Source organism: Anas platyrhynchos, chromosome 11, assembly GCF_047663525.1.
Source record: "Anas platyrhynchos isolate ZD024472 breed Pekin duck chromosome 11, IASCAAS_PekinDuck_T2T, whole genome shotgun sequence".
NCBI lineage: Eukaryota > Metazoa > Chordata > Aves > Anseriformes > Anatidae > Anas > Anas platyrhynchos.
The window spans coordinates 9,724,663-9,747,648 of NC_092597.1; the positions used below are offsets into that span (position 1 = coordinate 9,724,663).

Sequence of the window (22,986 nt, forward strand, 5' to 3'; positions counted from 1 at the left end):
TATATAAATGAATGACATCAACAAAACACGTATTACATGCAGAAAACATTTTTAGAATTCACAGGAGGCTAATATAGGTTTCTAGTCTACATTTAGCAAAAACGATCCCGGCCTTTGAAACTGTGCAGGTTTATTTAACATCGCTTTGCTCCCAAAGGACTGCCTGCAATTCTAAACACCACATAGCAGCGAGGCAAAGCACGCTAGCCATCAAATTCTAGTTGTTCATTCCACGAACTGGAAAAATACTCGCCATTTCATTTCTTTTAAACGGCCACATTTGAGCAAGCAAAGTTTATAGAGATGGCTTACCTAATTAGATTCAAAGAGTGATTTGCTCTCTCAGCAATAGTTTTTAGATGTACAAATCTAGTCAGAGAGGCATTTTGTGACCAGGTGTGAACGACACTGCTCCACCAGGCATTAAATTGGAGCTGCTCCTGAAAAATGCTATCATTTGTGTATTTAAGTTACCAATATTTTATTAACTACATTTTATACCAAATATTCCTTGTGGTGCACAGCCACAAGGCATTTTTGCATAGATCTCTCACCCCTTCAATAGCAACACGAAACAGACTACTGCATGCTTCTCTTTTCAGAAGGCTTGATTTAAAAAGTCTTAAGATTTACCCATAGAACTCCATCTGCCTCTGAACCAGGGCCACAAAAGAGGTAATGTCTGAGAGAAAACGGCTGATACATGCTAGCAGCTTCTTATTGCCAAAGCAACAACAGCTGAGAAACGAGAAAAACAGTTTCTCGTCAGTTACTTAATGCTTATAGTGAAGTTGTGCCCGGAGCCACTGTGAGAGGCTGAATGTGCTTGGTGAACGCTCACAGGGCACCCAGGGCCCTCGCCTCACGCTGCCGGCTCGCCTCGGCCCCGACACAGGAGGGCAGACACGCAACACTCCCGAATGAAGCGCTGAATACCTGTCACCACAGCAAAAAACAGGACTCCCTGAGCGGCAGGCAGGGCATCGGGGGCACGGCGTACGCCTGCGGCTTCCCTCACGGCTCTCGGCTGGGTTTTGGGCGGCCCCGGGCCCCCTGAGGCAGACGAGAGGCGCGCGGGGGCTGCCCGCAGCCTGCTGAGGAGCTCAGCGCCCCTCAGGCGCGAGGCGCGGCCCGGCGGGAGCGGCACGCGCGGGAAAAAGGGCGGGAAGGCAGAAGGCGGGAAGCTGCCTCCTCACGGGCCGAAGGCCTGAGGCACCCCGGCAGGGTGCGGCCCGCTCTGAACACTGCTGGAGGGGGACTCACAAATACTCGCCCCTTGTTTTACACGGACAAAAAAAAAAAAAAAAAAAAAAATCAAAAACAAACACAAACACCCGGGGCTTGAGTTTTACTGTCACTGATTTGCAAACGTACATAAATAAAAATCAGGGGAATCGTTTTGCTTTTCGTAAGAAATTGCGTAACCAAACAGGGGAAAGGCTTCGAGGGTGGAAGATGAGGTTTCAGCCACAGGGAGAAAACAAAATACAGAGAACGGTTGGCAAAGGCTAAATATGTATCAATTGTTCATACAATTTTCAAATTAAAGGTCCAAAAGAGATACATCTTAAAGTAAAACTTCCGTTTTATTTAAGTTTTATTAGAAACATGGCACAAAGAGGCGGTCTTTCAGAAGCACTTTCACCTCTTATCTCTGTAACGTTAGTTTCTGTGGCTTTATGCTGTTAAGGACTTTGGCGGAACCAAGCAGAGCACTGCTGCTGAGAGAAGTGCAAACAGCACTTGGAAAGCATGCTATAACAGTGGTCTTGCAGATAGAAAGGCAAGTCAAGGTTAGCCAGGCAAGTCATTTTTCCTAGGGTTACAGTAATAGGAAGAGCAGAAAAAGCATGTCTCTTGATCTGGTTTTCTTCCATCACAGTTTTCAGTCCTCTCCACCACACAGGTTCAGCAGTGCCCTCTGGTAATCACCTTTTGTGTCTTGCTGTAAAGACAAAAAAAAATGTATTAAGAAACAATTGCAAAATATGAAGGCATACACTTTATATTCTAAACATGTGGGACTGACTGTTTTACAGCTGAAGCCTTGCCAGCCTGGAGTAGACTATCAAAATTGGAGTTTTACTTAAATGTGAATGGGAATTATTTATCATTTCTGCAAAACATATGCAAGGTCAATGCAGGAAGTTTTGGTACAAAAAAAGAGTAACACAACAAAGGAAAGCTGAACAACTTGATTCTGTTCCTTTTCACTAATCACCTCAAAAATTTATACATTAAATTCACAATTTTGAAAACTTACTTATAGTTTCAAATTGACATTTTTAGGAAAATATTTGGGCTTAAGGTTTTGATTGCAACTACATCTAAACAAGGAAGAACGTATCTTGCTGATGCAAAGGTGGATATAGGAACAGTTTTAAACAGCTGCACAAGCTCTTTACCTATACCCCAAATTAAATAAAATCTATCACTTAATATTTCCTCTACACAATCACACAAAGGGACAAAAAATCTGGCTAAAAAGCCTACTCCTTGGGCACTGGAATGAAAGATAACAATTCAGATGATCTATGTTCATTCAGCAATCCTTGTAGTGGGTTTACATGGCAAGGTTTTGGTAGCAGGGGGGGCAAATGGGTGGTTTCTGTGAGAAGGATCTAGAAGCTGCCCCATGTTTGGGAAGGGCCCCATTGTTTTCCAGAGCTGAGCCAATAAGCGATGTTGTTTTGCGCCTCTGTGAGAGCATATTTAAAGACAGGGAAAAAAACACTGCGCCACACAGCAGCTGGGAGAGCGAAGGGAGTGAAGAACGGCCTTGCAGGCGCCAAGATCAGCGCAGAAGGAGGGGGAGAGGTGCTCCAGGCGCCGGAGCAGAAGTCCCCTGCGGCCTGTGGTGAGGACCATGGTGAAGCAGGATGTCCCCCTGCAGCCCGTGGAGTACCACGGTGGAGCAGGGTTCCACGCTGCAGCCTGTGCAGGAGACCCCGGTGGAGCAGGTGGACCTGCACCGACAGAGGCTGCCGCCTGTGGAAGACCCCTGCCGGAGCAGATTCCGGACCTGTAGCCCGTGGAGAGGAGCCCATGCAGGAGCAGGTGATCTGGCAGGAGCTGCTGCCCGTAGGGGAGCCAGGTTGGAGCAGTTTTCTCCTGAGGGATGGACCCCGTGGTACGGACCCATATCTGGAGCAGCTCTGGAAGAGCTGCTGCCTGTGGGAAGCCCACGCCGGATCGGTTCATCAAGGACTGCATCCCGTGGGTGGGACCCCACAGCACAGGGGCCGAGAGTGACCGATAAGGAGCGGCAGAGAAGAAGTGCTGTAGACTGACCATAACCCCCATTCCCCCGTTCCCCTGTGCCGCTCGGGGGGAGGAGGTGGAAGAGGGTGGATGGGGGGGAAGGTGCTTTTGGTTTCTTTCCTTTGTTTCTCACTTCTCTCGCTTGTTAGTAATAGGCAATAAATCTTACTATCTCCTTATGCTGAGTCTGTTTTGCCCCTTACAATAATTACTGCATGATTTTCTCGTCCTTATCTCAACCCTTGAGCCCTTTTCACATATTTTCTCCCCATTCCTCTTTGAGGAGGGGGAGTGAGAGAGCGGCTGTGGTGGAGCTCGGCTGCCCACTCAAGCAGAACCATGACAATCCTAGAGCAATTTTTTTTTTTCTTTTAGTCTGAGATAGGTGAACAGAATTTTCTTTTATAATACATCAACTCATTGGACTAAACCCACACATAACAGTCAATTGGCTGCCAGGAACTGCACCAGCAGTAGACTTGAAAGTTTAAGGTGGGTTTTTCTATTGGGCATTGATAACTGGTAATGACCTACTATTCTCACTGCAGCCTCTGAAGGACTTCCCATGAATTCTAATGGTAGAATTAGCCCAAAGAAGAGCACCATGAATGTCCACACAATTAATATAAACAGAAAGCTGAAAACTTACCTGGATGAAATAATAGAGGGATTTTCCATATTTCCTCTTGAATTCACTCTTAATTTTCAGCATGTCAACCTCACAGCGTGAGACCATAATCCTGATCAGGACCTTGTCACGGGTTCCCTTGCCCTACAAGCACATTCACATTTAGAACTTTAAGAGATGAAATGCATGAAAGGATGCTGTAACTGATAGAAAAACAATGAACTACAGGTAACTGAGATGCATCAGTAAAAGATCCAATGAATTACACCTTCTAACTAAAGTCATTATTGTGATCCAGGAATTTGAGCATGAACATATCCTTCTCATCAGCAGTGTTTGACCAACACCCATAGACACCCATCTAGCTACCTAGACTGCAATCCGCAGTTCCAGTTCACCAGGAGGTCTTCTTCCTGGTATTGTCTAACAGCTGTCACCAGGCGTTTCTCTTCCATCCCTTTTCTCAAGGAAATGTTTTGAGGCAAATTTAGTTATCTGATTTGGCATTTCAATAAATGATTTTTCTACTATCAGCTCTTGTTTACCTGCAAAAACAGTCAACTAATCTAATGAAAATCATTATTACATGACCCCCCCCGGACTTCCCCACACCAGATACATATAGCTATTAAAGAATGCTTTTGAACAGTATTAAGTCTTGGTTCATTCATCCACATGCCAGTTAGACATCATATGAATAAAACTATCTAACAAACAAAAATTTGGTGAAACAATGGCTAGAAGATAATGAGTAGTAAGAATGAACAGTCTTCCCTACCTTCATGGAATCATACAGTCTGTCCGCAAAATACAGCTGCTTGTTCTGAATGCATTGGACTGAAGAGAGAAAGATGAGGAATAGGTACACATCCTGCCCATTCATGGAAGAACAGAACACAGAATCTTGGAGTCTTTTTAAAGATGTGCTAAGTACTCAAAATAAGGTTTCTACCAACGGTTTCTCCAGAAGGGGATCTGGAGTAATTAATCATTTTTAGCTGAGGTTGCTTACAAGTTGTTTGGCTATCCCTTCCTTTTTGTTTTGCAGTTTCCTTAAACAATTTGTTTCTCTCAGTTTGAAATGAATTCTCTTCTTAAAAAATATCCCATGAAACCTGGCAATGTCATTTTCAACACATACCAAAATAGCAGCCACCCAGTATCCTCCACATCCTATCTTCCCTCACACACACACACTGCTCTATCTCCAGCCTATGTCCATGTTGAATGCTTAATGTGCCCAGCTAGAATTCCAACCTTTTGTGTTCGGGGGAAAAAAAACATTAATTTCTGTGACACTGAGCCTTAAACTAACAATAGATCACAAAACGTGCCTTTTCATTTTCATTTGGCAATTAAGATATATATTTTGCAGAGGGCAAAAATCTGCTACTTCTCAATACTTGTAATGTCCTAAAATATGCAAATGGACCTAATAGTGCCAGCCTTTCTAGTTTCTTTCTCCTCCAGAGATACAGAAGAACCTGGGCCCTATTCTCATCCCATTATGCTGCAAGTGCACCAAAAAAGATACTATCTAAAGGTAGACCACTTCAGAGTAACTCACCAAGATTAAGGAAGGCATTCTCCAGATCTCCCTTAACCTCCTTCTTGATGCTCTCCAACATATCATATGGACTGTAGCTCTTGTACCGCTCAAACACTATTACAAGAAAGAAAGCAGATGAAATCAAAGTCAAACCAAGAGGTGTAAAAGCAACCACACAAACCAAAAATGCAGACAGAGCAATGCAGAGACATGGTTTAAAAAATTATTTAAAAAAATATCTTGGACAGATATTTTCTTTAAAAAAATATCTGTCCAAGTCCCTCTGAGAACTCTCTCTTAAGTACAGCCAGTTTGCCAGCTGATAATGAAGTTCCCATGCTATTATCTTTTTGTTTTCCTTGAACACCTCCACAATCCTCTAGAATACCATCTTAGTCCTGTCACTAGTATTTTTAGAAACAACAGTGATTTAGCTCCTGAAAATGTTCAAATGGCTTTCCCATGTGCTTACAGAAGCTGCTTGATGGCCTTCAATGTCAAATTTAAATGTGTGATATAGCTAACCTACCCTGGGACAGAATGAAAAGTTGAAGGACCTCTTCAAGGTTTCACGCAACCCATTTTCTAGATTTGTAACATTTTCATTCTCAATGTATATGGCATACCACTGGGCAATTGTTGCAAAAAAAAAATAGTAAAAAAAAAAAAAAAAGTAAAAAAGAGCTCTACATTCAAATTTTGAGATTAACATATCCACAGATAATTAAAAAAAAACCTGTAACAATATGTATATGAGTAAGATTTCCTTGTTTTATTACTTTTCACACTCATCTCCATCACCTTTGGGACAAAATAGTTACTACTTTGCTCTAACTTGCTCTTATAGGGAAAAAAATCCATCTTTTGAACAGCACCTTTTTGCAGGTGTGGAACACTCCTTTCAGTCATAATGTTGATCCATTTGGGCACATCAGTTCCCTTCCGCTTCACACCAGCATCATAGAGTTCCTGAGTTTAGAAAGAAAAGCAAAATCGTGAGTTACACAAAAAACATCTCAAATATATACAGTTACTAGAAAAACAGCACTACTGGAACTGTGTCCGTGGGAGAAATACAAAAGGACACATGGCTGGGCAGATCACTAAGGACAAAATATATAGATGTAACCCAAAACCAAGACTAAAACTAAGCAGAGGTAAATAGAAAGCAATTACTCTAATTAGCTCTGTTTACCTCAGCAGAACTGCTTTTGGTAACTTACAGGTGTAATCAACAAGCATTACACAGCCACTAAGTTCAATAATCCCTCTCTCTAAATCTTTTGCAATTTTTTGGTTGCCAGTCTTTGCAAGATGCTCCCTTTTGTTACAAGATCTCATTTTCTATGTGCCTAAAAGAAATACCAGAGTTTTTCTACAGGTAAGTAGCCCATGAAAATTGTCATCAAGATTGCAAGTAACAAATACCTTGAGAGCATGCAAACATTGCTAAGCAATACCATCTGAAATATACACACCTGTCTTCATAAATGCTTCCAATTCTCACAGAAATTGTACTCTGAATATCTCCATAAGTTTGACCAACTTGAGACATTTCATGGTTCTTACCAGCACTTACCCTAGCATCTTGGTCAATCAGTTCATAGTCGATCACAGAAGTATCTTCACATCTTTTGCCCTTCAAATGAGAATAGCAGGGTTTAGAAGACATTTAATAGATTGTGAGCAACTTACTATATGCATTTTTTTTTCTCTTTTGTTTTATTAATCAGCGTTTGCTAAATGAGTAAACTTATGCTTCACTTTATGAATGAAGCTATGCTTTGCTTATGAAGCGGCTATAAACACTATGTTCCTGTCAAAATACACCATCCTTCAACATTTGAATTACTTTTATTTATTTTCAAAAGACTGAAAATACAAGGAAATTTAATATTGAATCAGAAATCCTATTGTTTTTCTGGCAATCACCAGTCAATTACCAATGGGCAGGCACATTAGGAAAAGCGGAAAGACAAAGACCCACCTTGGCCAGGGCAACCATCAGCTTGCGGAAGTCACCAGATGTGTCTGATATAATATCCTTTTCCAGTTCTGTCTTGTACACTAGAAAACAAAAAATTCTTTTTCAATTAAAGGTATCCTACAAATATCTCATTACTAGAACAGTACCTGATGACTGTTTTATGCACAGCAACATACAGCTACCATCTAAATCATACATGGAAAGCAAGGAAAACGCATGCTTCCATACAAAAGAAAAAAACACTGCTATCAGCTAGTTTCTGGAGTTCCCATGTCAACAAAGCCTACCTCCTGATGTGGAAAGATAACAGGAGAGCCTGAGGATATTAAAAGGAAGGGAATTTTGCTTTAAGCTGAATATACTACTACACCGATCTTAGTTATCAATGACTGCTTGTTTGCCAGCCATAGCATTTAGACCTTCACCACTCATGGACTTACAATTAGACAACTACAATTACAAGTTTAATGCAGAAGACAAAAGCTGTTATGATAGAAAAAAGGAATGTTGCATGTGATTCCAGTATGGTGTCACAACATCTTTGTGTTTTTCCAAATGCTACAAGATCACATTCTCTCTCCTGTTGTATAGCAATTTCATTTACAGTAGCAACATTCTGTCCGCTGTTACATAGTTTTTTCAATATATGTCATTAAGACTACATTGTTTTTGCTTGTCCTTTTTGATTCTACCAGTGTCTTAGTGGAATTGCTTGACAACAGTTAAGCATTAGCACAGAGCAATTTTTTCTATTTCAATCTATTTCTGGTGAAGCTCAGTCTTGAAGCTCAAGGAAACAAACAGATAATGGACATCTGTACTACAAATTGCAATGAACACAAACAGAATGACCAATTTTATGAAGTTTTACTTCATGTCTTTTCTGGCAGATCTAACAAAAAACTTCTAAGTATGCTTTAGGGGATTTCTTATACCCAAACACCAGAGAATCAAAGCAGACATGGTATAAGAAATTCAGTGAAATCAATACAAAGGGGTTATTATCCAAGTAGCTTCATGTTCAAACATAATGCATTGAAACTTTCAAAATGAACTTACTTTCTCTGTAGACTCTATTAATTTCACTAAGCTCCTGATTTGTCCGTGAGCAGATGATTTCAATGAGAGTGTCTTCATCAGTTCCCAGGCCCTGGAACACATATGTAGTTCAGTTAGTTGCTAGACATGCTTGAACAGACATGCTTGAAAAACAGACATGCTTGAACAGTTTCAAAATATTTTACAGATATTTCATTATCCTCTCTCCTTTCTCCCACTCTTAACAGTTGCACAACCATTCAAGGATATTTTTGGTAACTGTATAGATGTTTCTAATGGGCCACAGACACCCCAGATGGAACATTTCTATTTGCCAAATATTAGGTTTCCCTAATAGCTTTGAGATCTTGTTGCAAGTATTCTCTCTGGGCAATGTGCATTTTTCACAAGTGTCTGTAACTCTCAGCGACCTCACCACCACCACCGCAACTGCTGGAAGTCAATTTATAGCAGCCTACGGGTGGTTCTTTGTATCGACAGCACAGGATGAAACTCTGATTCTTAGCATGCAAATGGGCAGCAACCAATTTGTTCTTCCCTACCTCCCTCCAGACACCTCACCAACTATGAAAGCAAAGTTAAGAAAATAATCAAATCGATCTTAAGCTCAAGCAAACTCAGAAGAGTAGACTGAGTGCTTGGGAGATGGGAATGTCCGACTTAATAAGAGAATATAATACTTCGTACCTATAGTGACTCTAAGTTAATGGTTTGGTATTCAGGTGGTAAATGCAGCAGAAATGCTGCAAGTATATGGTTATCCTAAACATAATATGGCATAAGATACACACACACACATTAGATTTACAGCAAATTCTGGATAGCCTGGGTTTAAACCAGAAGAGGGCAGCATATGATTGCTCAAAGAATGGATTTGGCCCCCCATTAAAGGGTTACCATATCAGTACTGGCATTTTTTTTTTCTACTTGCTTTTCATAGTCTGGACAAATTAGTAAATCATCTGTCTTGTTCTGAGTTTCAGCATATAAATTGTAATACTTGTGTGGGGTTTTTTACATGTTAAAAAAATAACCACATGAAGAATATTTGGAATTTAAGGGATGATTATAAATACAAGCTTCCAAACTTTAGTTTGCTTAGAAAGGTGAAAGCCGTGGCATGAGCACCTCTCAAAGTCTTGTTTCAGTGGCTGGCAGAGCAGATACTTCTCAACTAGTGACCTATTCCATGCTTACGTGTGACTGTAGGGGACTGAGTTCAGTGTGTTACTGTTGCTCCAAGAATGCTTTGATGCCCCCTCCTCCTTATGTTCTACACAGATGCAGGCCTGGTACACGATGTTCTTTCAAAATCAGTGATATGACCCAGTAACTGCAAACTACTTTCTCAGCCTATAAATGCATGCAGAGGATTTAATAGCTCCAGCTAGCAGCTGCTCTCTTATCCTTTTTTTTTTTTTGTACTAGGAACCTGTACATTGTTTTAAAGAACAGTCATGAGAGCAGCAACTAGTCAGAGCAGCCTATCAGTTACACCTGACCTGATTCAATTTTTCCTAAAAAGAGGATTTAATTAACCCTATAAATCACATGAAAAAAAATCACAGAACTTCTTTAATTTCCCACTGAGATTTTGGATGCCTTGCAGATGGATGCTTAAACTGTAGGACTAAACTAAAATAATAAAATAAAACAAAAAAATTGATGTATTTGAAAACTGCCCTTGAATACAAATTAATTCCTGACATAGTGACATCAGACTAACAGACTGAAATTACAAATCTCATTTACCTTCATGGCAGCTTTCAGTTCAGATGCATCATACTGTGATGGTGTCTTCAGCAAGCCCAAGATCACTGCCTCTAAATGACCTGACAAAGCAGACTTGAGTGCTGCTGAAAGTTCCTGTAAAGAAAAAGGAGACAGGATGGAAGGACAAAATTAAAGCTCACTTCTGATCTCCAGTGAATTTAGCCTGCAGTGCTTTAAATCACCAAGCCTGCAACAGTGTTTATTAAACAATCGACAAGGAAACAGAACATAAAGAGCTTTTGTTTTGTGAAAGCCTAAAAATGAAGTTAGGGTAAATAGAAATTTTCTCATCCTTTGACTATACAGAGAAATTCACTGGTGGCTGGCAAAGTGCTGGGAAGCATGATGCAAAGACATCCAAGTGACTCTGAACAACTCATCTCTGGTCTTGAAGCACAGACACTTTGTTAGATCTAATAAGCACTGACAGATCTGAGTGTGGCTCCCTACTGTCAGGGTTTCTCCATCATACGTTCACAGTTTTCCCTGTAGCACCATATTATTTGTGTTTTTCCTATTATCACAACCCTACATTAGCTGACACATTGGAAAACTGACTGCAGTTATTCCATTGTAAAGGCCCAGTTCCCAAACAGCCAGCTGAAGAGAAAAAGAATGATCCTTAAGGGAAGAAAAAATACCCTGATCTTCAAGAAAACTATCAGAATTGTGTATCCAAAGTCTATTGTTAATCACCAGTCAGTCCTAGACGAAGAAACACGTATATTCACTTCACAGGATGCATGCGGGTCTGCATTAAAGTCAGTGACAGTTCCTCTTTTATGGAATTCAGATGTTACTTAAATAATGTTAGGATCAGCTTCATTGCAGTGCAGTTCCGAAGTTCAAATCCCTGGAATGAAGTCTGGAGTCCACACAGGTCAGTACCTTCCCTAAGCTGAAGGTAAGTACACAGCACTCAGAGGAGAGTTGTTGCTTATCAATTGCTGCTTTCTACAGTAACAATTTGTGAGATTGAGAGGCAGGGAAGAAAAGAAGAAAGATAAAAGTAGCCTCAGCAAAACTGCAAATAAGTTTGTACCAGAGAAATAAACAGACAAGGCATTTATTTCCAAAGTCACCAATTTAATCCAGGATGCTAATATATGCTAATACTTTATGCATTTACTGCATGGATTGGCCACAACGTTGAGTCTTGGGCATCTAGCTGCTTTAGTCCAACAGATATTTTAGTACACTAATTGACTGCATACAAGATTTCACTATTTGTGTGGAAACAGGTTCTTCAGACATCAGCTGAAACAGAAAACAACCAAATACCTCTAAAATGAATTTTAACAATGACATGAATCACAATTAAACAAGTAAAGGCTTTGCAATCTTTGCACTTTCACACCAAGGCTGAAGGAAATACAAATCAATAGAATATGAGTTACCAAACTAACTGTAACAAAACACCCCAAACTGAATCAAGAACATGCCCTCATATGAGCAGGCTCCTGGAAAGATAAGAGTGTCTCCCCACACGTAGTAAAGCGGGGGCTCCACTCTGCCACCCTCAGCCACAGCTAAGTGTGCTCCAGGAGAGAAGCACATAGGAGGCAACAGACAGGTAACTGCTTTCTTTGTTATTTGTAAATTGATGATTTTACTCAGTGTTCCAAATGAGCATGTGGCTATTAGCAGATCCTTTCAAACTTAGAGATCATTGTTGGCAGTTAGGATTGACCAGAAACACGTGAAGCTTTGGAGAGACACGCATGCAGAACCCCCAGCAGTCACCAGTAGTTCCACTAATGCTTGTGATGGGGAAGGATTTCATAGATCAAACCATCCCTCAAGATTACCAGTAGTTCCCACTAAACATAGCTCAACTCATAGGAATGAAAATGGGGCTAGATCTGCAACTTTTTATTTATTATAATAATCTATTGAGAAATCCTGCAACACACAAAATGAGCAGCCTAGCACAATGTATTGCCAAACAAATCCATGAGATACTTCCCCTGGAACATATACCTGCATCACTGAACAAGATACGTCTTTTTGTATTCCATTTTCTCCTCTCTTACCATTCACTTGTTTATTTCACTGAGTGGTCTCTACTGAAGATTTCTGTTATTTCTATAGCTGTTTATCCTTAGGCACTTTTTGTACTTGATAAATTCAGTTTGCTTTTGGGTTGCAGCAAGGAAAAAAAGTAAAGGAAGAGATAAAAACACTTACATGAAAGAAGCTGCATATTTTCTTGGCTGTGCATTTTTGTGGTCATGCAAAACATTTAACAGAGCTTAGAGTGATACACTTGACTACTAGGGTCCAGTTTATATGGAAGATTTTCCCACTACCCACAGGAAGTGACTGCCAAGGTGCAGACGTGCACACATGCATGTGTCCAACCTATGTGTGTTTCCGCACATATGTGCCTATATCAGCCATGCATAACAGCTGGTGAATTTACAAAACTAAACTTCAAATTTACATGTGGTTTTGGATGAGCATTCTGGCTTGTAGGACTACCATTTGGGGTCTGGCAAACCTGAAAGAGATACATTCATCATAATTCCACCTCTACACAAGTTTCTTCTTTTATGTGGGCATAAAACTTAAATTATAAGCCTTTCAACTTCAAAAGTCAAGAGAACATCTCCTGACTTCCAGACAGAAGGACTCATTATGCAGACTGCTGCTTATTATTTTAGATTTCTCTCCATCAATAGATCAGTGCATACAATACTTCTGACAGAACAGTACCTAGTTCAGCTCATTACATCACTTTGTTCCACATCTGCAGCACTTGTAGAACAACTGACTGCAGTCTTTTCTCATTTAAACTACACCTGTGAACAGAAATGGAATGTTTTCTTTATGCTGAGTTGTCTTAACAATATATGTAACTCCCCTAAGACCATTGCTTTTCACCTTTTCCTTCTAATTGAGACACTTGCTGTCAATGGCTTTTCACTATTGTTGAACACATTTCAGCATGGAATCTTGATGGCTGGATGGCTGATATGTTACCCATCATGATTTCTGTAAGTGCTAGGAAATCACCATCTCCAAAAGGTTTCAGTCCCAGTTGTACGTATTTGACCTATTTGGAATACTCCCAGTCCTAAACTCTAACATATGAGCACAGTATGTGCATCTTCCACTGAAAAAATTAACCAAACAGTATTTATCTCCAGCTTATTCCAAGTTAACTGCAAGATGTACAAGGCCTGAAAATCTAATAACTATCCATAAAATTAATAATTAGCATTTCTGCAAGTTCTGCTACCTTTTTTGTTCTCCTCTGATAGGCAAAAGCAATATCCTGCCTCTGTTCATTGCTGCGGTTTGTCAGGATGTTGATGATGGTGACCTCATCCACACCTAAAAAGACATAAGACAACAAGTTAAGGAAATTCTTTTTACTCTCCCTTTGTATTAGTATGTTCCCTGACACTCAAAACACAGCATATGCGCTGTCTGGAGCAAACTTCAGTTGCTCTTATTAATTGGTATATGTAATGCCCTGGCACTGGAGACAGACCAGATTTTCAATGCAATGCAGATCTTTGTGTGCACAGGCAAGTAAACACATCAACAAAGTCTAGTCCATGACCTGTTTTGCTGCTTCTGTTTTCTGCTTCACTTGTGTTCACTCAGTACTCTGCAAAGCAAGTTGCTCAGGAACACAGGCTTTAAAACTGGAACAAATTTAAACTTAAACATTTGAGTTCAGTGTTTTCAATTAAGGCTTCATAATAAAACAGTTATATTTTCTAATTCACCCCCTAGTCATTTAACTAACACTCCAAACATAAAAATGGGGAAAATAAAAATAAAACAGTATCCTCTGTGTTCTCCCAGCTGTAGTAGTTTGTATAGTCGTTGGTTGTGGGTTTTTTTGTTTGTTTTTTCCACACTGGAGGGAACATTGTACGTTTTGTTTGTTTGGTTTTTAATCACAACTAGAAGATTTGCACTGAGCTTTAATAAAGCTAGCTAGAGATTTGTGTGTTCAAAATCCCAACCTCTATTTTAGTAGCTGAACAATGCATCAATAAAGGTTTAGCTTTAAATGAATTTAAGTGAAGATTTCCAAATCCATGCACTGACGTTCAACTACAAGCTTAGAAAAGGAAAAAAGTATTTCTAAGTATTGTACATCTAAGACTAATATAGCGCATGTTCTGCAACAGAAAGATGATTTGTGTATAGTTTTTTAAATAGTGAATTGCATGGTAGGCTTTAAGCAAATATGAGGTTCTAAACTAGACATCAGATCACGCCCAGAGGGACTCAGTTCTCTACATTTACTACAACAAACATTACAAATAGCTTCTTTCACATTTGTGCACACATTAGTGTAAGTGATGATTTTTTTTTGATAGAAACCAGACAGTACAGAATGCATCAGCAGCTAGGAGCAGATCCTGGATCCCTGCCAGAACCCATTTACATTTATATTCCCTAATACCAAAAGCAACCTCACAGCAGCTTGAGACAACTGCAATAGATATTATATAATAAATCATACTCAATGTTGCAAAAAAAATTTGTAATTCCTAGTTAGAGAATCTGAAACAAGTCTGAAAGATTCAGCTTCCTGTCTCCCTCTTGCCCACATTCTTCATGTGGAAGTACTGTACTTGATAGCCCCATGTCCTTAGCTCATATCGAGGCAGACCTACATCCGTGCTCTTATTCACATAAGCTTGGCCTGCAAATACCAAAAAGCCCTGGAAAGCATTATACCTCTTAGTTAGAAATTCTGGTCTGAGAACATGCTGACTGCACACTTCAGCCATAATCTACAGCTAGAACATTTTAAAGTGTTTCCATTTTACAAAATAAAGCAAATTCTCCCAGTCCAGAAATGGCCACACACGCACACAGCTTTTCAGCCTTTACAGGGCTTAGGCATAGAAAAATCTCTTAAGCGTTTTAATAAATTCTAAATTTAAACAATTCAAAACTGATAAATGACATTTGGAAGTTTTATGACAATTGTGATAGCTTAGAAGCCCACAAATGACTGCATCCAAATTTCTTATTCAAATGCTTTGTGGATGAAAATATGCGCCAACTCATTGCTCTGGCATTTATGGACTGCACACTTGGGAATGGTACTGCCTGGACAGGATGCTGACTCACATCTGCTGAGGTGGGGTGGAGCATTTCAGCTGCTCATTTTTCTCTGCTGCTCACTAAAGTCTCTCGAAGTTTCAGGATAGATTTCATCAGTATATTTTTATCAATGGGTAACAAAGTTGCTCAGTTTTTTTTTTTTTTTTGTTTTGTTTTGTTTTGTTTTTTAAATACAGAAGGTTCCTTGCAGATGGAAATATACTTGCTAAAGCACCAGCATTGTTCTGAATAAAAAAGAGGATGTGAACAGTCTCCTAATTTTCTTGGAGGAGGTGAGAACAGAGCAAACATTCTTATTTTGCCAGAGCTGGCATATGTTTCTTCAACTCACTTAGTTGAAGTCTGTTCTCTTCGATTTCATTTTCAAATGCACGATGGACAGAACACCAGAAGCTATCAGCCCTAACAGCATTGAAGTATGACAGAGATCATCAACCTGCATCCATCAATTAAGCGGGATTGTAGCTGGCTCCCGTTATTAGTGGGAGATGTATGCAATTAGCCCTTGCAAGACCTCAAAACCATCAAAGATCTGGTACCAACACAGTCCTATAACCATTTGACTGAGCTCACGACCATGACTTGTCTTATTTTCCTTTGATAAAACCCCAAACCCATTAGAGTTAAAGGGAAAAACTCAGATAAAATAGGACTAATTTGAGCTTCGGCTTTTTACTTAGTAACATTGCACCAAACCCAAACTATGTTGCAATGTTTCTTTACTGATATTCTGATATACTGATATTCTAAATATGCAACTGATACAGTTTGGTGAATTTTGGGCACTGTGCCCCCTCACCAGCATGCCAGCACAATTCCTCTAAACTTTTACTTCAAAACAAGAAAAACTCTGCTAAAAGGTATGGGCATGTTGAACACACCACATAAAAAAGTGAATTCGATTTTACACAACACTTATACTATGGTTTACACCTCATTACTGTTTTAATGATTTCTGGACATATATATACACTTTATATATATATATACACACACATATATATATACATATATATATATATAAAATTATATGTCACAAACACTTTCCTACAATAAAACATTCATATGATGTTTTATATGTTATATGAATGTAATAAAACATTCATACAATAAAACATTTCCTACAAAAAAAAAAATCATGTTTGAATTCTGCCAGTCAGGGAATCAAAAGATATACCACAGACCTCAACAAAAGGGTGTGGTTTGAGTTGCAAGTACTGAACTATTCACATACTAGCCTGACAATTATTTAAACTATTTGAGATACATAAAGTCATAATTCTGGGGAGTACTTTGGAAACAAGAAAGAGACTTTAGCAGTCTTCTTTCCTACAAAGAATGAAAAGGAAATCTAGCATATGCTCTACTGGTATTTCTTTTATTTAAGCTCATATACCTGCACTAATCTATACAACATGAAGGGCATAATGGAGTGTTATACAGATATTAAATGGTTTCTTGTCCTATGCAGCAAAACAACACTTAAAAAGAAAATACTAAGGTACTAGATGAACTCTACAGAAAACCTCAATACTGTAAAAGTGAAAATAGCATAGCAATGGCATTTACTACAAACGCAACAAGACAGAACTGTAACAATTCACTGGCATTATGCAAACTCTAGCTCAAACTATTGCTAACTGCTACCAGTTTTTCTATACTCTAGAGCCATATTTGCACATCTCCCTTTCTAGGCTGTTGGATACACAGAACAACCCTCCGCTAAACTCAACTCCAGTGAAAGCCCAGCAAAAGGCTGAGCAATGTATTTGTGCAGCACAGTTTTTGCAGATAGCATCTAAGTCCCAATAAACACACCATAGTATTTCTCACAGATCCCGCAACAGATAAATAGATGGCTAACCTTTGAAGAATTAATCTGAAGAGTGCGAATGAATGTTGGAGTACTGAGATATTACACAGAACAGAACAGTCAGACATTCTAACCCAGGTTTTTGTCCTTAGGCAAATAGATCTGTTGTTTAGCCAGCAAGGCTAAGTTTTACCCATGTAACACACAACCATCAAAACAGAGGTGACACTGATACAGGGAGTTTGCATTGCTGGGAAACAACTAGATATTTAAATGGTAGCTTCTCAAAACTGGCTCCCCCCATCACAAATACTGTACTTGTATATTGTTTATATAAGAATGCGTAAGATATATCCAAACAATTCTCTGCCAGGCAGAGAAGGACCTGGGAGTGATGGTGGACAGTCGGCTGAATATGAGCCAGCAGTGTGCTCATCAGGTGGCCAAGAAGGCCAACGGCATCCTGGCTTGTATCAGAAGCAGTGTGACCAGGAGGGCTAGGGAAGTGATTGTCCCTCCTGTACTCAGCTCTGGTGAGGCCACACCTCGAGTACTGTGTTCAGTTTTGGGCCCCTCGCTACAAGAAGGACATCGAGGTGCTTGAGCAGGTCCAGAGAAGGGTGATGAAGCTGGTGAGGGGCCTGGAGAACAAGTCCTACGAGGAGCGGCTGAGGGAGCTGGGCTTGTTCAGCCTGGAGAAGAGGAGGCTCAGGGGTGACCTTATCACTCTTTACAGGTACCTTAAAGGAGGCTGTAGCGAGGTGGGGGTTGGCCTGTTCTCCCACGTGCCTGGTGACAGGACGAGGGGGAATGGGCTTAAGTTGTGCCAGGGGAGTTTTAGGTTAGATGTTAGGAAGAACTTCTTTACCGAAAGGGTTGTTAGGCACTGGAACGGGCTGCCCAGGGAGGTGGTGGAGTCACCATCCCTGGAAGTCTTCAAAAGACGTTTAGATGTAGAGCTTAGGGATATGGTTTAGTGGGGACTGTTAGTGTTAGGTTAGAGGCTGGACTCGATGATCTTGAGGTCTCTTCCAACCTAGAAATTCTGTGATTCTGTAATTTTACCCCGAGATAAGACTATACACCATATAAATTCTGTAGTGTCGCTACAAAAGATACAACTTTAAAGACTACTCCAAGGATTGTAAAAATATGTATTTCATATACATATTAAATCTAAACAAAACTCTACATACATGCAAAGCATCTTCTGCCAAACATTTACTTTTCTTAAAATTAAACTTTTTAAAAAACAGTCCATAAAATCATTTAAAATCAGAACTGAACGTACTTTAACGAGCATACAACAGATTTCTCCTGTTAAATTAAGAAATCTTGTGAAAGGGAGCCTCATGCTTGTTAGAGACGGGTACTATTTTATGTTTTATAGCAAGCCAAATATGTGCTTTGCTGGCACTGATGGAAGACTCAGCATTTCTTTCTGATGAGAAATTGTTTGGTTTTTAAATTTCTCCTTCTTCTGAAGTGTGGGCAAAACACTTAAAAGTTCTAGCTAGGCCCAGGTGTTGCCTCTTAGGCCCCGAGAAAGTCTGGAAAGCCTGGCACGCACCCTTCCTTTGTTTTAGAGCAGGACAAGGATCAAGGATCACCACCACAGGAATACTAACATAGTATTACTCAGGAGTTGCAGCCCACACTCTCTGTACTCCTGCTTGTTTCAGTACACCAGGCTTTTCCATGGGGCTGCATCTCCTCTGCTTCATCATGGTCTCCCCACCAGCCAGCAGAAGTGGTGGATCCTGACACTGATAAAAGGATGTGTAAGTCTGCCTGGGAGCCTGGTTCAGAGAAGTAGTTGACTGACATACTGCCTCACTCATCGAATATTGCGACATCATTTCAGAAACTAGACTCTATTGTTTCTAGGACATTGACCCCTACAAGATACACAAGCATTTAGTTCAAAATCGAACTAAAATGGAGAACTAAAATGGAGAGCTGAAAGGAAGCAATGTCCAATCCAATAGAAATCTGCAATTCAGACCTTGGTCCCAAATCATTGCCATGGAAGCTGACACTTGATTCTCAGTGGCAGAAAAGTAGTAGAATTTCAAATGTTGGTAAGCCAAAAGAAAAGAAGTGGGTGCTTCCAGCAATAACCCAAACAACTCCTGGGTACAACCTTTTAAAACGTGTTTTAAAGCATACATTTACATATCTCAAAATCTAACTGTTAAGATTTCATCACTGAGGTCTGAAAAATCCCAACCCTAAAACAGGTATCCAGATTATGGACATTGAAGTGTCAGAATGCTGGTTGTGTGATGCTTTACCTTTTGTTTGGTTGCCTGTTTTTTGTATGTAAGCATTCTAACTTACATGAAGGATCAAATCCACAGCCCATGGTCCTCACCTTTGGTCTTGATGGCTGCTTCCAGGGCTGCAGCATCCCGGTCAGCATCAAAGTTTGAGTATGCTTTAACTGTGGCATATGCACTTGGAGGGAGAGAATGCTGGCGGGGAGGGGGAGAATAGGAAAAAAAAGAAAAGTTAATACAAGCTGTTCTCACTGCAGTTAATAAAACATGCACCTCCTTTAGTTAGCTGTTATTTAGCCAAATGTTTAAATACAACAACTACCTTGGGCTATGCTTATGAAGACTGAGTTCTGCTAAGAGCCACCAAACTCTGTTCTCCAGATGTGACTTTTCCAGAAACCCATTCAGACACGTTTACCATGCACAAATAGATACTACTGTAGCAAAAATCTAACACATTCAAAGTTTATTTGCTAATCCTAGATTTTCTAAAATCTAGAGCTTTCTGGCTAGATTTGAAGAAAATTGACTACATAAAGGTAATTCAAATAAGTTTTAAGCAACTGTTGTGAAAGCTTGAAGTATTTTAGATTTGAAGCCAACACGTTACTTGTGATTTCAAGCTACAATGAAAAAAATAAGTAGAGTGAGATAGAGCGTGAAACTTGTTCTGACTTGCTGATTGTTCATCCTCTATCTCATGGACATTAAACACAACACCAAATATATCTTTTTGAACCTGTACTTCCAGAAAGCACAAGTTACTTGCTGTCTCCTTTTCAAAGTCTGTGCCTGCAGATGCTTGGCTTAACCAGCACAAGGCCAACAAAACTAAACGACACTTCAAATTACCTCTGCTAAGAATGCACTTGTTTGCTGAGTATCTACAACTGGAACATTTTAGAAGTTACCAGATTTTATCAGCTGTTTATGATTGCCCTCTCCAGAGGACTGTAGCTTCAAACAGGAGGTCAAGAGAATAGCAACTGAGCTCTTCTCAGCTGCTTCAATGCAAGTAACATATTAACTCATATCACCTCCCATGGGCAGGTTAAACTAAACCACAGATTTTCATATAAATAGCCGAGAAATATGCATAAATCCCATTCTGGTGAGCCAAATTTAGGGAGCTAAAACTCTGGCAGAGATGCATAGTGACTAATATCTGAAATGACCATAGCTGTTCCCTAAGTGAATGAGTGACTAAGCTTTTTTGGTAAGGATCCCTGGAAACATTTGCTTCAGTCCCTAACTGTAACAGAAATCAGGGTTCATAAACAGGACTAAGATATCTTAATGTGCCTCGAAGATCTTTTTACAGACAAGTTTTTAAAAGGACAAATTTTAATTAAGAAATTCTAAGTTTAAAAAAAAAACAACAAACACACACAACAAAACTACATTTGATGCTGTCCTGTAGAGGTCATGCTGTCCTGAACAGATTCCTCTGGCTGTAGCCACTGTACCTTCCTGAAAACATCTGTGTTACTCTGCAGAGATGGGAGTCCATAAAGCACTGATAAAGCGAACCATTCTTGCTGGTCTCTTCCCATCAGCTCAACCTAGCGGTCTGGCTGCAACTGACTGCAGTCTGGCTCACAGCCACACCACAAAGCACAGCCTTTCCTGTTAGCAGATTGAATTGCTAACTAAAACAGTAAATGGAGATGAGCAATGCAGTCTCAAAGAAATCAGTGTGCCTGAAAGATTCCTAATGCACCATTCAAAGACCCAGAAAGCGCCATGCAGATATATATCCAGGAAAGACAGAAAACTGCCAGCTACTCCACCAGTAAATGGACCGTCTCCAAAATCAGCATCCACAAAGATGTTTTACTCTCTGAGGCGATGTTTATTGACTCTTTGGTACCTCAATGAAGTATGCAAAGGTCTTATCAGGCTGATTATTCTGACTATGAAAAACAGCCATTCCAGACAATAAGGTCTCATATTACTCTGGTACCAGAGTACAGCTAGTGTATGCTTTCAGACAGAAGAGTTTTTCCAACAGACTTTGCATTCAGTTTAGTACAAAATTTTCCAGGATGTGACAGTAAAAGTTCAGCCTACTGTGTAAATGCACCAGCAGTTCGGGTCAGACTAAAGCAGGGGAAGATCGTTTTTTCCCCCCCACACCTAGTCTGTTTCAGACATCCTACAAATGGTTTACTTCTTCCAAGCTGGAGGAATTAAACCATACTGGGAAGAACAAAACAGCAATGAGAGGTTATACGTCACTAATGGGAAAGCTCAAAAGGTTTCTTCCAAAAATTTCTTCCAAAAACCATGAATCTTTCAAGATACCTACAGTTCGGTATCTGCCTTAAAAAAAAATAAAATAAAAAATAGTCATGTTTGAAAAATGAGTTGGCCTGACATCACCCTGCAAGTGATCTATACAGTCATGACTAAAATATAAGCTTCCGTTTTCCAGTGTAAAGAGGATATGATAAAGCATATCAGGAAGATCTCTGACAATCTTTCAATTCTCTCTTGTGGAGAGATGCAGAAATGGCAAGCACAGATTAACTTCACCTCAACTCCCTCTTTCCTTACAGGAAAGAGAAGGCAGTCTGAAGGAGTCTGAAGCAAGCAGGCCAGTTAGTAAAGGCAGTTTTTTGGTCTTGAAACACATCAGTTGCTATAACAATGATGCAGAATGCACAAGTCCCCTCTTGCAGAAGATAGGGTTCAGCTGTGCCTATTCTATACTACAAAAATTAAAAACTATTCTGAGAAAAATGGATGGCTGAAATACTGTGTTTAACATTAGCTAATTTGCTGATTCATTATTTAGGGGAATGGAACTGGGCAAATCATGTATGTGAACTGGCTACTCAACTCTGGCTTCCAACTTAAGACCTACAGAACAAACAGGTTCCCTAGAATTTCTTCAGCTCTGTGGCAGGCAGGATTTATGATGAAAATGCTGGCACGCAATGGTACTTGAATTTGACTTTTGAAATTACTCACATAAGACTAGGTTGTTCAAATACTATTACAAAAGAAATTCCCCATTGAAATTAAGATGGACAAGAAATCTGAAGAACTGATTGCTTTCGCTATACAAAATCAGCTCTGTTACTTACAGTGCAGTAACTAGTTACTTTCAACAGCTCTTTGACTGAGATCATACACTCTAACTTATTTCACAAGTACCAAAAATCAGCAAAAAGTTTGCTTGTACCATGCTCAGGTCTGCAGTTATTGGTCATAAAATTTAAATGTATAGTAAGTTTATAAGCAACATGATGAAATGATGCATACATGGGATTCACTTCCTCTTCAGTACCAATCACAGAACCACAAATTCATGGCACAATATCCTGACAGTACACTGGTAACCCTACCATCTAATGTTGCAATACAAGAAGTCAAACAAAGAGTGTGATTTTCCAGCATTTTGATTAAACTGCACATGAACATTGCTCATGCTGCTGGCCAGTTGGACAAGCTGTCCTTAGTCACCTCATACAACTGCCTTATGATTTACAGTAGCCTCGTGGCTGAAAACAGACCACCACAGACCAGATTTTAGTC

The 22,986-nt window shown here is 39.8% G+C and overlaps 1 protein-coding gene across 3 annotated transcripts in view; it reads right to left on the minus strand.

The window, feature by feature from the left end:
* Positions 1 to 1,567: 1,567 nt before the first annotated feature.
* ANXA2 (annexin A2) overlaps positions 1,568 to 22,986 on the minus strand; it is a 28,018-nt gene continuing 6,599 nt past the window's right edge. For 2 of the 3 annotated variants that reach the window (XM_072043272.1, XM_027466033.3), the window contains exons 3-13: positions 19,542 to 19,641; positions 13,499 to 13,593; positions 10,237 to 10,350; positions 8,485 to 8,575; positions 7,426 to 7,505; positions 7,018 to 7,077; positions 6,314 to 6,407; positions 5,457 to 5,552; positions 4,668 to 4,726; positions 3,911 to 4,033; positions 1,568 to 1,945 (exon numbers count right to left, since the gene is read on the minus strand). In XM_072043272.1, the coding sequence (XP_071899373.1) occupies positions 1,886 to 1,945; positions 3,911 to 4,033; positions 4,668 to 4,726; positions 5,457 to 5,552; positions 6,314 to 6,407; positions 7,018 to 7,077; positions 7,426 to 7,505; positions 8,485 to 8,575; positions 10,237 to 10,350; positions 13,499 to 13,593; positions 19,542 to 19,641 (972 nt within the window). In that variant the 3' untranslated portion in view covers positions 1,568 to 1,885. Of the gene's footprint in view, positions 1,946 to 3,910; positions 4,034 to 4,667; positions 4,727 to 5,456; positions 5,553 to 6,313; positions 6,408 to 7,017; positions 7,078 to 7,425; positions 7,506 to 8,484; positions 8,576 to 10,236; positions 10,351 to 12,700; positions 12,758 to 13,498; positions 13,594 to 19,541; positions 19,642 to 22,986 lie in introns of all 3 variants that reach the window. The other variant, XM_027466031.3, reaches the window with a different exon arrangement.